The 16,189-nt window shown below is 29.9% G+C and overlaps 1 protein-coding gene across 1 annotated transcript; it reads left to right on the top strand.

Moving 5' to 3' along the window:
• Nucleotides 1-11,564: 11,564 nt before the first annotated feature.
• LOC106454795 (agamous-like MADS-box protein AGL80) lies at nucleotides 11,565-15,321 on the top strand. The gene has a single exon (XM_048740980.1). It carries the CDS (start codon nucleotides 11,734-11,736, stop codon nucleotides 12,220-12,222), a length of 489 nt encoding a protein of 162 aa, XP_048596937.1. The 5' UTR covers nucleotides 11,565-11,733; the 3' UTR covers nucleotides 12,223-15,321.
• The last annotated feature ends 868 nt before the right edge of the window (nucleotides 15,322-16,189 follow it).

The following is a 16,189-nucleotide window of genomic DNA, read 5'->3' as shown; positions in this document are numbered from 1 at the left end:
ATATTTGGTAAGAATAACTATTTTATTTTCTTGTTTTTTATCACATGGATTTTGAAAATCACATGGATACATATGATATTTTGAAAGTTGAGTTTTGTGAGTAAAAATGAATAGAATTCATCTCATAATAACACTAGATTTAGTTAGAATTAGAGAATCAATAATAACTAAACTTTTTAAATAACAAGAGATTTGAATGGATTTTGAAAATTCTTAAACCAATAACAATGGATTCTATTAAGATTTTTGTAATTCATGAAGCAATAACAATGAAATCTATAAATTCTCAAAGTCTATGAGAATTCATTTACCAATAACCCCTCAATCTTACAGAATTATATACGTAAGTTAGAGAAGGGAACTGAACTGTGAATGCTCATTACATCATTTATACGTGATATAAAAAAATGTGAACTAAATTGTTTTAAAAGAAAGTGGATCATAAGAAGTATGTCTAGCAGAAATTTAGGTATTTTTTGTTAGAAGTCAGTTGTAAAACATTGAATATTGGGGATGATTGGTTCAACTGTGGCTCTAAAAATTTAGCCGTAAAAGTTTAGATGTAGGTAAATTGGTTGTAGCTGTAAAGTTGTTATTGTAGATTTTTTTGCAGAGACTTTTGCTGTAGTTAAATTTGTTGTATCTGTAAATTATAGACAGTAGATATTTTAAAATAAAATATGTGAAATCTGTGATGTATATATAAATAATTATTTTTTGTCAATTAAATAATTTATATTAATATTTTTATAAATTCTCAAAGTTTATTGTTATTTAAATTGTGATATGTAAATAATATATATTTTATTTAAAAATATTTTAATAATTTTTACACCACCCAAAATTGAATTAAATATTTATAGATGTTTTTAATTATGATTATCTAATTTATTTGATATTATAGATAGTTTTTTTATTTCACAGATTCTATAGCCTATAAAAGAAAGCTTTAAGGTTTTTTATCTAAAATACTTTAAAAAAATTTTGCTTTAGTTTTTTTGCTGTAGTTTTAAAAATAAAGTTAAAGCATGATTGGTAAAAGTTTATAGAAACTTGATTTAGGCTTTAACTATTAAAAATAAAAGTACAACATGATTGGTAAAGTTTAGTGATTTAAAAGTAAATAAAACTAAAGTAAGGAGATAAAACCCAACCAATCACCTATATTATAAATTAATGTAATGATATGTCAAAATTAAAGTTTGTTTGAATGAGAAAAATGCTTATCCAATATTTGTTGTGTGAAAGGCATAAAGAAGTATAGTGTATATACTGTGAAAAATATCATAGAAAGGTTCATTGCGTTGGAATACTTAATAAAAACTCATGCACTACAACGAACTGCTTGTTGTTCGGCTTGGACTCGAATTTGAATTTCTGTCTTGGATTTATGTATTATGTAAATTTTTGCAATATTGGTTAAATTATGTGTATAATGAGTTTTGATGTTTTGTTTTAAAAAAATGAGTTTTGATGCTATTTAAGATATTAATAAATTTATGTCCCTAAACTAAAAAATATCAAAGTTACAAGATTCTAATGTATATTTAAAAATTACTGATTTTCTTGTATAATTGTACGTACTTTTTTTTTGCATTAATCACATGGAGATGGTCTAGTGGTAGACGGATTTCAGTGAGATTTGGGTTTGAACAATTCCATGACACTAAAAATGTATGTGGCCACATAGATATAAAGTCATGTTTGAAGATTCATTTGAATATCTGGAGAGAAGGTTCGTCGTGGACTAGACTTTTTTAGAATTAATCTGGACATTTTCATAGGTTCGAAATATCTTAAGGTTAATAATCAAAATCTTTTAGTTGGAACTTTTTATCGGTACTATTATTTAGTTGACATATTTGTTTTTAACAACTTGACTTCGGTTACTACTTGATCTTTTTTAATAGGTGCTGCCTTTTTTTTGGCCAAACTACTAATTTCATTGAATAGCAAACAATTCCTCCAGTCATGGAATGTAGGGGATGATTGGAAGGAGTTGTATCTTTATATTTTTGCTTTATAAATAAAATTGTCGATTTTTTTTTGCTGTAACTATAGATAATTTTGTTGTAGAATATTAACTGTAGGTTTAAAAAGATTCAATGACTTACATATAAATTTTCTAAAGCAAAAAATAAGTGTTATATAAAAGAAAGAAAAATTTGTAGGTTTAAAAAATCTATACAAAACATGATTGACAAAATTTTGGACTGTAGAAATAATTTAGACTATAGAAAGATTTTACAGCATTTTTAAAGCACTTGTCAATTAACCTCGTAAGCTATTATATTAAACTAGATCTTTTTTCCGCGCTACGCGCGGATTAGTGCACTAAAATATTTTTAGATATTTTGTTTTTATATTTGATTTTTTTTTTACATTTCTTTTCTCTCGAAATCATAAAAGGTTTAATAGAAAAAAACAAAAAAAAATAATAACTCAACATAATTTATAGTGATTTTTTTGAATTGGTGAATTTTACTTTGTTCTTTATTGTGTTTATATTAAACTTTTTCAACAATTTTATGCAACCCAAATCTTCTTGTTTGAGGTGTCTCGTAAATTAATAATTGAGTTTTCTCTATTATGTCACTTATATATATATATAATATTGTGAATTTTTGTTGGATATTATTATTGTTATGATAAATGGTAAAGAAAAAAAACCTTTCAACTGTAGATATTGCAGGTTTCTAGATATGAAAGATGTTGCCTTCGCTCATGTTTAAGCGTTAGGGACGCCAATGACAGATAAACAATAATAAGAAAATTATGTGTAGATTATTTCAAGATTTGTGTATTGCTGATGCTGTGATGCATGAGTTCGATCTTTATCACCGTTCTTACTAATTTATCATCATACAAAGTTCATAAAGTCAATCAATTCAAATTTTTTTTTCAAAAAATCAATCAAGAGTTTAACCAAAAATTTAACACCGCTTGACTTTGTTGTAGATATAGAGCAGGTGAGATGGAAGGAATCATTTATAAAGTATGTAAGAAGAAAGAGGAGAATATGGGAGATGAGTTCATTCCACCGAAATAAAACCTTAGAGACACTACATATGAGATTGATTAGCCTCGAGGAAATGTCTCGTATGAGAATATGATTATGTTGATATATGTAATTATATTTTTATTTATTTATTAGTATTACTGGATATATTTAAGTAAGATGGCTGATTGGAATATTTTGATTGGTTACTTTTTGTTAAATATTTTGGCTTATGTTGAAGGTCTCTCTTTGAAAGATGTTTTTATCTTCTTCTTTTTGTTTTTATGTGTCATTTTTGTTGTTTTGTCATGTTTTAATTTTCCATTTTAGATTTTTATTAGTATGAATAATAATTTATTTAAAGTATAATAGATCATTTTTTATTATTTGATTAGTGTTTTTCTACTTAGTTATATCAAAATTTTAGGAAATTTTTCCTAAACTGCCACATTCTAAATACAACTTTTTATGTTTATCTTAACCATATTTCTATCACTTTTAAAAAGATAAATAAACACTTCTAATAATATGGTTAATTAATCTAAAATTAGGGTTTAGATTTGATGGATAGTGTTTTGGAAAATGGGTATATGATTTTAATAAATATATAAATAAATACTTAATATTTTAAAAAATGAAAATAGTTTCAAAAAAATTTATAATTTGAAAACAAAATCGAAAAAAGAAATTTTGACCAAAAAAGAAAATTTGAAAAAAATTATAAGAAGTTTCAATTTGAAAATGTATGATTCAAAAATTATAAATTTATTATTAGTTATTTAAATTTGAATAAAAAGTTTCAATTTTATATGTTTTTGTGTATCTTAATTTTTTAGTTTAACCATATTTTATTTTACTAAATTTCATTGTTTTATTATTTCCTTTGTTAAAATAAATATATACTATTAATTGTCTTCGTCTTATTTTGTTTTTTTATCTCTTACTTTTATTCAAAATATATAAATACATTAATCTTTACACCTGGTGTTTTCATATTTTTATATTAATTTTAGATTAACACAGAATTAATATTTTTGTATATCCAGTATACAATATATTATTGTTTTTTGCTGTAACTTTACAATATATTATTGTTAAGTCCGCTTAGGTGAAGAATCTGTGATTGTGATGCTTTTATCGCTTTTTCACAGCTTTAAAATTGTTGATGAAGCACAGTTGTTGCTGTTTCATTGCTTCCTTCGTTTTTTTCAACTACCTATATCTCTAGCTCATCATATAAATGTGCAGTTCCAGATTCTATGAGTGTGCAGCGCCTGCAAGTATATCCCCAAATATTTTTTAGATTACATGCATTGAAGATTTTTATATTTTATTGTGATTAAAGAAAACTGTTTACCATGTTGCATACTGAAAGCAAGATGAGTAGTTTAAGATATGAGGTAATGGTTTAGTACTAAAAGATCTTCTTTGAGCTCAAATACTAAGGAAAAAAAGGAAATAAGGAGAAAAGAGTAACAGAGCACATCCCCCATATAGGAGCTCCTAAAATCACATTTTTTGTTCTCTTTATAATTTGAGCATCCTCACCTTCCACCTGAAATTCAAAATTTTCCACAGGCTAAGGAACTCACATTCACAATGTAAAGATTTTGTTTTAAAAAAAAAGAAAGACTATGTTTTTAGAAGATCACAAACATATTTGCCTTTGTTTTTTTTTTTTGCAAACAATGAGACACTAAAAGAGAGATAAGCTTGAGAATCCAAGGCCTTGATTGTTGTCGAAGAACCAATATAATTTCTAACAAAAAGTCAAATCTCAGATGAAACAAACGACTTATTCTGTCTGAAGATCTGTTACAATTTAGGAGAATGTAAACCACAACTCCCACAAGGCATAACTTTTTCTTGCAAATTGTAACCAAAAATTATAGCAGATTCTAACTAAAGAGAAAGTTTGTAACACAAAAGTTAACTTCTTCAACTCAACCACAACATTCAACGTCATATTTTAAACCAAATCGTGTCTCCAACTACATACTACTTATGTACTGTACACACCCCAAAAAGATCATCCATGTACTTGGCCTTTATGGTTTTTGCTCTGTTTTTGAATCTTCTGCAGCAACTTTTCCTTCATTTGTTCAACATAAGGAACAAACTAAACTTATTACCAAATCGTTAGCAAAAAAACCTTAAGGAAATAAAAAAGAGAATAATAACCAACACTTTCCTGCAACTAAAGCGTGTTGCTGCCGTACGAATAGAGGTGCGTCTTTTTGAAAGAAAAACATCATGTAGCACCTTTCCATCATTGATACTACATTTATATTGTGCAACCTAAAGGGATGTTTTTCCTAACCCTGGCTTGAAAAACGTTTTTCCTTGATCAATCTAGCCAATTCTCAAAGGGATATTACTCTTACCTATAATATAATCAAATACAACAACTGAGTGATTTCATATCTACAAAACAAATTCTACTTGATTCCAATTTAGTCTTGAGAATTCCGCGTTAACACCTTGATCAAGGCTGGTTCTGGCCACAACTATTCTCTGCTCTTAGCATTTTAGCTTCATTTGTTTCCTTAACAACAATCTCCATGGACTTTGATCAAACTGTGCATCGTATCCACCTTCTGTTAGACATAAGAAAACAATATTAGCAACATTGCACAAAAACAAATCTACTAAAACCAACTGAAAGATCGACACAAACCTGTGCGTAGTAGTGATTGTCACCGAACGTGTCAAGATTCTTATTGCAGGTGTCAACAAAGAAAAAAGAACCAGCCTTGTAAGGACCTACAAAAACTGCTGCAGCAGAGAATCTAGCATACAACCCTTCTGCTATGGAAACTACCTTGGACCATACACTTGTTACTATAGAAACAAACCAAAAATCATATTTTAAATCTAGATATTAGAAGATGGATAAAGAGATTGAAGCTTTTAGGTAACCTTACATACAAACATTAAACATATAGAGAATATTGTAAAGATTCTGAGAATCAGTAAGCCATCAAATACAAAGATTCTGACCGGGTTCGAGGTATTGCCCTGAAGTTTCCAATTGCTTCCGTACAAACGTATCTGTAAAACATGGCCAGAAAATATCATAAGGTATATGGACGCAGACATTAAAAAGATGTGTCAAGAATTTCAGACCTATATCAAGGATATGATTAGGACCGGAGAGATAATGGCTACTACAATGATTTTGTTCTTTCAGGTTGAGTAGGCTTGGCTGTCTCGGGGTAGAGGAAGGCTTCTCATGGGATTAGGGTTAGACAGAACTATGACTCCTATAAATACAAAATATGAGAAGAAACCGAACCAGTTTTGTGTGTGCGATAAATGCTTACGTTGGGAGGAGGAAGCTGAAGAAACTAAGAACGTGAACTGATGAGATAATATGGCTTGTGATTATAGTTATTGAGAGTTGACATGGCACAAACTCATATTCTAAGTGGCTGATTTAATTTGCTGAGGTGGATAGGCTCAATGGAGCTTATGTCCTCCTTTTAGTATAGTATAGATAGGTGCTGCCAAAAAAAAGGGTATCTATACTTTGCTGGTCAAATAATCGTACTTGACTACTCGTATGGACACACTACTGTCTACCCATGCAATGTTGTGTTAATTTATGGGGAAAATTGGAAAAAAGAGACAATTTCAACTTAGATTTGTCTCAATAGAACTTGTAGAAGATTATTTAGTTAACTAAGATTTATAATTTTTTTAATACCATTATACCCTTCAATAAATTTAATTAATATTAATATTTAATAATTGATTTACGTTTTATTAAAAAGAAAAAAAAAAGTAAAAACTGAAGGGAAAAAAAAAATGAAATCCACGATCCCAACCTCTAATCGTCTTCTTTAGCTCCTCACCACTGTGCTTTGCTCTGTGTCGACTTCGTCTCGTCCAATTTGTCTCGTCGAATTCGTGGTCATGCTTTGTTCCTTCGCTGCGACCAAGCTTCCTACACGGCATCAACTCGTGATGTCACTCCTCCGTTTCGTATCCGAAGGCTCCAATCTCGTTGTGCTCTCTACCTCACTCCACTGTCTCCGTTACGTCGGAATCATCAGCTCTTACCGTCGCGGATCGAAGAAAAGCTTGTCGAAGAGCAACAATGGCCGGTTTGGGTAATTTTGCAAGACAGGTCCTTAAAGTTTTTGCCTAATCACGGATTTGTCCCATAGTTTTATGTTTGTGCATATTGCTCCTAGATTTAATTCCAAAACTTTCAATTGTGCAATCTAGACCAGCCATTATTCTTATTTTCAGCATTGGTCACTGAATTTTCTGTTGTTTTAATGTTTGCCCCAATCTTCCAAATTTACAAAAATATCCTTATGATTTCGTCTTAAACTTACAGATGTGTACTTTTGACCATGTTATATGAAAATTCAATATATACAATAACCCAGAAATTAATCATAGATTAATCAAGGATTAATCAATGATTAATTTTAAGATTTTTATTATATTTGATAGTATATAAACTAGTATACATATCAAAGATTTAGGAAATTTAGGAAACTTCTTAAACCGAATATGAAAATTTCCATATTTTCACGATTTGCATAGAATATGTACACTATCTAACCAGAACACCGTATAGGACGTGAGAGATGTATTCTTCCTGTAGGCATCATATAAGGTAAAAGGCAGAACAAGTTATGTCACGTAGTATAACCAACCTATATCATTGAATTGTGGCTATATATCGTTATCAAACTGTAGGCAGACCGAAGACATATGTCTTGATTATAACGTAATAGATTTTACTTGTGCTAGAATATACAAGAAATGTTAGTTTACGGTATATACCCTTGATATATCTATGTTTAAAACTTAGAATCGGACATATAAACTAGGTAGATTACCAGAATGAGTTTTCTAACTGTACCTAGAAGATAAAATAAGATATGATTCCAATTTTTTTTTTTAAAAAGTTTAAACATATATATTGTCATACTTATGTTTCCAACAGTTTTCATATTTTTTTACATTTTTAAAATTCAATTTACTATTTTTCCTATTAAAGAAGGGTAAAACATGTCCAAAATTAGTAAAAATATGAAAAGTCTTATTATGACAAATAAAAGTTCAAAGTGTCCCATTTTTCCAATTCTCCCTAATTTATGTACATACGAGTTTACAACATTACACATCATACCCCGTTATACTTGGTTACATTGACAGCCAAAATGTTCTTTATATATTAAACTAGGGTAATAACTCGCGCTTTGCGCAGAATATGATTATTAGTTTCGTTATTTTTTAATAAGGAGACATTAATCTGTTTAATCTGGATATCGGTTCGGTTTTGGATTGTTTTTTTTGTTTTAATCTCCTAAAATATAACTATTATTTTAAATCAATATTTATTTAGTTTGTTTGGTTAAAATGTTTTTTGGGTTTCTTTTTCTGTGATAATCAAAAATTACTATTATTTGTTTGTTTTCATGTTATAAATCTTAGATAGTCGTGATGTCGAACCAATGGTTTCATATTGTAGTTTCTAAATGGATAATAGTTAAGAAACGAAATGAATATTATTAAGACAAATCATTTTATTACAATTTTTTCGATAGTGAAAGAAGCATTAAGAAAAGAATATTTTAACTTCCAAAAAAATTAGATATTTCATTTGTGGTAAATACTTAGTTATAAGGTGCTCATGTCAATGTGCACATGTATGTGTATATAAAAGACCCTGTTCGAAACTACACTAGGCGTTAGTCGGGCGGTGGGTATAGGCCTAGCGAGTTAATGAAAAATCGGGAATTAAACGGGAATTAATCGGGGCCTAGTTTTTAAGCTTTTACGTGTATATATATGATAAATAATAAATATGTAATGGATGTTCAATATGTTTCCTTGGCTCCGGTGGTAAGTGACCTGTTTTCCATATCAATGAGCCCGAGTTCGAACTGTTTTGTTGCATATTTTGTTTATTTTCTTTATTTTTTAAAGGAAGGGCAAACTTGTAATTTCTGCATTGTCTCCTTTTCTCTAACCTACAATTTCTGAAGTTCCAACAATGGCTGTCTCCACTTTGTTCCCCAGATTTTTCACTCAGTTTCATCATTTATTTAATCATTTTAGCTTAAACTTTATAGATCTAAGTTGGATTCAAAATTTTATAAGATTTGTTGCATCAACCGAGTTGAATAAACGGCAAAACGCAGTCGTCCGCCTAGGAGCTCCGATTTGATCCACCTCGCCACGGCTAAGCTCCGACCACCGCCGACGCGGCCGATTACTCGGTTACGCGGCCGCGTTTTCGAACAGGCATAAAAGAATATAAAGATGGTTGATAAATATATAAAGATACTGTTAATTAATATTAAATGACATTTTTCAAAATAATACATGAAAAATAAAATTCTTAAAATGAAATATTTAAAAACAAAAATATTGTAAAATTTATATAAACTATAGTATATAACTTACACATAATTCTTTAAACATATGTATATATATATATATATATGCATATAACTGATCAAATTGGATATTTGTTCCTATAAATATTGATATTTGTGATTTGTTTTTTTTACGGATATTGCATTTCAGTATTTGATTTGTTTCGTAGAGTAACGGATATCCGGATTTTTTTGTTTGAATCAAAACGGATAACGAATCGAATTAAAATTTATGAATAGTTTGTCAAGATTTATTCGTAAATAGTAAAAATAACGTAAAGAAGAACCATGCATGTAAGTTTTATATTAAAAAAACGTAAAGTACATAGTGTAAACATATTTATGTAGAGTTTGGGTGAGAAACTCTTTGCATGTGACATGTGTCCATTTTAGTGTGAACGTATTTATTACAATGTTTTTACACGTGATATGTGTTCAGTTTAGTGTGAACGCATTTATTACAATGCTTCTCCTTTAATATATAAGGGATGAGAATCATTTGCAATAAATGTATTCACACATACATTGATATGTGTCAGCTTCGCAATCATTTTAACGTTAGAATGTTTATGTGTCAGTTTTACATTCATTTAGCAATTAATGTGTTCACACACTAATTTTCTTAACTCTATCACATACTATTTAATGTGTTCACACACTACTTTTTTTAGTGAGCTCATTTTCAGTTTTCATATTTTTAACATTTGTATTAGTGAATTTAAGTTCTTTTCGGGTAAGAATTGAATAATATCATTGTTGAAAGAAACAAATTACAAAATAATTAATATTCACATCAACTAAAATGTCGGAATGAAATTTTTTTAGAAATTGAAAGTTTTGGTATTTTGCAAAACTTGGTCATAGTAGAGGTATATGCATACGAAAACAACAAATAATTGTGATTGGTTATGAATTAAGAAAACCAGGGTGAAAAACGCAACATAAAAAGTTAGATCTTTAGTTTAACCAAGTATTTTTTTTTTTACAGAGTTTTCATATCAAACCAAGAATTATAAACATATTATTGTTAGAAAAAAACAGAAATCAGAAAAGCTTTAGAAGAAAAGAAAATTCGCGAAATTGATTAAAAATAAAATTCATGTACCAAGTGAAGAGGTCACATTATTTTCGACACAACCCTAACATAATTCACTCGATTGTATCATATTTTTATTATATTTACCCATAATGTTCTATAAGAAAGTACACGTTATTGGTTATAGACTACGTCAATTTTTTAACAAGTCCAATCACACAACACCCAACCATTTTTGTTGGTATTTTTAAAGTATGGTCCAATAATTATGTATGTAAAATAAACTCAACATATTTTACATGTACTTATTTTTATTTATATTAGTATAAAAAGTAAGTCTGGGTAAAATATTTGGATCTGAAGAACCGAACTTGATTTGAAAGTAATACTAAACACAAACTAAAACTGATTAAGTATTCAAATGGATCTAAAAGTTTAATATCCGGAAAACCAGACCAGGATCCAATCCAAAATATTTTGGATACCGAAAATTATCGAAAACACAATTATATACGTAAATATATTAGTTATTTTAAATTTTATATCTATTAGATATTCATTAATATGAAAATATCTAAAATAACAAAATATGTTCAAAAAATACTAAAAATATGTTATTATTCTCTATCTAAATATTTAAATGAAACTATTTTTTATGTAAATTTAAGTATTTAGTCTTACATTATTCAAAATTTTATATTTTATATTATTTTTATTTTCGAATTTTGAGGATTAAGTATATTTGGATTTTTGTTAAAACATTACATAATTAAAATATGTATCCGAACTTGAACCTGCAATGATTCGTACCAAATTCAAACCGAAATTTGTAAGTATCTGAATCATATTTAAATTTCTAACTTTAAAAAATTTGAAATTTGAATAGATCATCTCAATCCGAACGAATATCTGAATGTCATCTCTTAAAAAAACTATACGACAAATCTCTTATTACAACGTAAAATAAATAATTTAATCAATTATTTCACTCGCGTTAAATATAGAAAATATTACATCTCTATCTTGTAGATTCTCTAGACCAAACCAACATAAGACACGTAATAAAATGAAAAGTTCTTTAGATAAAAATCTTCTTATTTAGAAACACTATATTGCTATTTGTCTTTAGACCTTAATATGTACTTTTTCTTTAAAACCTTTCTATAATTTGTTGAAACCTCTTTTGGACCAAGCCCGAGAATCGAAGTTAGAGACTCTATATAACATTTGACCCATATGGTCCCTCAAACACACAGACAACTCCTTATCTCCTTGTCGTTTTTTGTTCTTTTTTCACCATGGGCAGAAGAAAGGTAACACACCAACTGATTTCTGACAACGCTACTCGCCGAGTTACGTTCAGAAAACGCAAACATGGTCTGTTGAAAAAGCTCAATGAATTAACCATTCTTTGCGGTTTACGCGCTTGCGCCATCATCTACAGCGACTACGAGGAAGGTCCTGAGGTCTGGCCAAACCGCAAAGAGGTTCGTGTTCTTCTCAACCGGTTCAGGGCACTCCCGGTGGAGAAACAGACCAAGTTCATGATGGACCAGAAAGATTTGATGAACAGAATGATCCAAGACGCAAAGAAGAGGTTGGAGAAAGAGCAGATGCATAGCCGTGCGATGGAACTTGGGTTGATTGCGTCGTCTAGTGACATACGCGATGCTGATTATTCAGAGGATCTGATCAAAGCAGCCGATGTGGTTGAGAAGAAGATCAAAGTCATCAGAGAAAGAATCAAGGCTGTAGAATCAGGAGCAGCCATCCTCATGATAGAATAGCCTTTCAAAAACATTCAACTGTGTTTTATTTTCTTGGATTATCATGTTTAGGATTAATGTGTTGATTGTTTCTGCTTTATTGTTTAGTTTAAAGGATGAAGAGAATAATATTGATCTCTTTGGCCTTCTTGGTATCATCGCTTAGAGCTGGTCAGTATCAATGTATTCAGTTTATGAGATTGTTATTTTTATGAAGTTTTTCTTCCTTATTTTATTTAATTTTTTTTGTTGGCTCCCCAATTGTTTAGATCAAGTTTTGGTCACACGAGCCGATCCTCTGATAAACACTACCGTATCTGATCTATATAGGAAAATATGTTTGCGTTTATCGCTCTGGAGAATATGAAGTACTCACACTCTCAAAGATTTTCTTCTTTATATGTTTGTTACTTTTTTATTTTATTTTTTATATTTATTCGCTCGTTTGTTAATCCCAGTAAGTGATCCAAAAAGATTTATTACCGATTATAAAATGTGGAATTCTGTTCGAGATAGACCATAAAATCTAGGCGTTTGGGTTTCCGTTCAGCTTCGGATCAGGTCTTTTGGATTTTTGGTTCTATTTTGTAACACGTCTTAGATCGTATTCTATTAAAATTGAAAGTACATATGAGAATCAAATATAACACATCGGTTTCAGATCGGTTTTGTATCACAAGTATCCATAAATAACAATATATCGTTTGGATTCAGGTTTTTTTAGATCGGTTCGGATTATACTGAAATAAAATACATCATTAAAAAGTCTAAACATAATAAATTTAATAGTAAACTGAATGTAAAGTATTCAATACATATAAAACTAAAAAAGTAGTAACATTTGAAAGTTTATAACACTAAACTTTATAACACTAAATAATTTTATAACTAAAATACTTAAAAGTGATGATTATCCAAAACTCAAAAAATCATAACCCGTAATGCGCATGGTATGTAAACCGTATACATAACTATAATGATATATGTTCAGTTTAGTTCGGGTTATAATTCGGATATTTGATAAACCAAAACTAAATCCGATATTCGAACTATCATAATATAAAATTCGATCGGGTTATTAGCTGGATCTGAACCTGAACTAATACATTTATTTCGAGTCACGTTCGGGTTTGGATTTGGATTTCGGTCTCTATGTCCATGCCTAACAAAAGCTATTATCTCAAGATGAAAAGTATTAATATTTCACACTGAAAGATTAAATAGATCAATACTAATATATTAAAGATTTTGGAAAATGGCCAATTAGTTTTAAATTAAAAGTAAATCAAACTTAACAAGTAATTCTGCCCAACACACACGTCCTCTTGTGCTTACACTTGCCGATCTCATCGCATATGAGCTCTCCTGGCGAAATGTGGAGTTAACGCCCCTCTACTTGGCCGATAACCGATTAACCGGAAGCGAAAACGCCATTTCTATTACTTTATTATATTTTTAAAAACTTCTGTTTCGCCTTCTGTCTTCTCTTGTCCTTTTCCCGGCGGTAAAAGCAAGACTAGTGTTGGTTTTGCCGTTTCCATCGTATTCCACCTCAACAAGACGGTGGCCATCTTTCACAACGACGTCAACTTCCGACTTCTGCAGTGGCATACCGTCAATATTGTACTCAAGATAAGATACAACAAGGTGATCAATAGTTTGTCATTTTTACATTTTCCTTGGTGTCAGCTCATTCATTTGTTACTTACTTTACTAGTGGTCTTGTTTTATCCTATAGGTTATATGGTCATCAAAGTTAACAAATCTTCAGTATTATATATTGTTGGAATGACACATGTCTAATGACATACGCGATGCTGATTATTCATGCTAGAATAACCTTTCAAAAACATTCAACTGTGTTTTATTTTCATGGATTATTATGGTTAGGTGTTGATTGTTTCTGTTTTATTATTTAGTTTAAAGGATGAATAGAATAGTATTGATATCTTTGGCCTTCTTGGTACCATCGCTTAAAGCTGGTTAGGATCAATGTATTCGGTTTATGAGATTGGCTTCTTTTTTTTTTCTTTTTGAATGAAGATTTTCTTCGATATATATTTGTCACTTTTTCATCTTTTATTTATATTTATTTGCTCGCTTGTTAATCCAGTGGTCCAAAAAAGATTTATTACTGATTATAAAAAGTGAAATTTGGTTCGACATATACCGATAAGAGCAATAATCTCGAAATAAAAAGTATTAAGATTTCACATTAAAAAGTTTAAGAAATCAATAATAATATATAAAAGATATTTTTCCTTATATGTTTTTTTACTTTTCCGCTTTTATTTATATTTATTCGCTTGTTTGTTGATCTAAGTAAATGGTCCAAAAGATTATTACCAATTATTAAAAGTGGAATTCGGTTCGAGAGATAAGAACTATTATTTCGAAATGGCGTATTAAACGCCAATAAAAATTTTAGTGAGTTTCTCACAGATTAAAATTAATTTAGGAAAAAAACGAAATCCTTCAGAAGAAAAGACTATGTCCACAACTTTAAGAAGTTTTGCCACTTGTTAATCATTGACTGGTTTCAACTTTTTAATATTTTTCTTTTAGAAATCCACTAAATGTTCATGCTCTTAGAGCATTTTTAGTGGGAAATTTCATTGAGTCCCGTACCGATAAACATATAGATTAAAAAGAAAAAGTAAGAAAAAGGGAAGATATGTTTCTCCTGAAAGAAACTCTTGCTGGAATTATAGAAACTCAAATAACAAGTGTCAGCTATTAACTTAGTCTGTTTTATAACTAAAATTTTGATAAATTAATTTTTTGACAAAAAGTGGTTCTCTTACCACTGCAAATGCTCTTAGGATTTTACATCGAAAGGTTAAAAGACAAATACTAATATATTTTTTAAACACTATTTTCATTATGATTAACAAACACAAGATACATTATGATTAAACACTATTTTAAACACTGGCGACTACCACTAATCCCGGTAAGAACAGTCCGACGAACCAAACAAAAGGTACCCAGAAACAACAGCTCACACATGGGAAACAATGATCAACAGAGTGATAAAACGATCTTTAATTTTACCAATCTAAACTTGAATAAGGAACGGCCAGATCAAAAGAAACAAAAAAAAAAACAAGAACAAAACAATGCATGTTGACTACATCAGAGCTCCTTTAAATAAAGATAAGGCGAGGATTCCATACTTGGAAGATACCTCCGGCTTGCGTCTCCTCCTATAGAGAATAGCACATGCAATATAGAGACCAAAGCTTCATACACCAGGAGACAGAATAGTTAAGTTCACAAGTCATCGACTGGAATGACATAGACGGAGAAGAGACAACTCGAAACGCCATGTGAAGCTTGACGGAAGATGAGATTTTGATCAAATCTTACTGATAATAACAAGGAGCGAAACAACTCACAATCAGCTTCAACCTTTAATTGCTCGGTAGATCAAGAAGGTCAAAGATCGAAACCAGTAGTGAGCCAAAGAAAGCTCATAGACAACATGCAACACTAACAAACCAACACAGGGTTTCTAAGACAAAATCAGATCTGGAGGGTAAGAAAACCCAACCCGGCTACAACTAGCTAGATCAAACAAAGAAGATCGATTAACACATCATTGAGATCATCAATGAACTTCTCAATCCCCTGGAAAGAAAACATCAAAGCTTGATTAAGCTACCCAAAGAGAAGAACATGAAGAAAATCAGATTATCTCAGCTGAAAAAATAGGATACAAAGCCAAAATCAAAGATCCGACTCCGGTTCTAACGGAGCAACCGGAGTCGGAGAACAAGCTTCAACAATGGAGATTTGGAGAGAGAAGGAAGAGGTTTTTGATGAAAGAGGAGAGTGGTCTTATTATACTAATATATATTTAGTAAAAAAAAAAACTAATATATAAAAGATTTGGCAAATAGCCAATTAATTTTATTTTGAAAGTGAATAAACGTAACAAGTAATTCTCCCATCCTCTTGTGGTTACACTTGCCGATCTCATCGCATA

Source organism: Brassica napus, chromosome A9, assembly GCF_020379485.1.
Source record: "Brassica napus cultivar Da-Ae chromosome A9, Da-Ae, whole genome shotgun sequence".
NCBI classification, from domain to species: domain Eukaryota; kingdom Viridiplantae; phylum Streptophyta; class Magnoliopsida; order Brassicales; family Brassicaceae; genus Brassica; species Brassica napus.
This window is presented reverse-complemented; position numbering and strand designations above follow the sequence as displayed.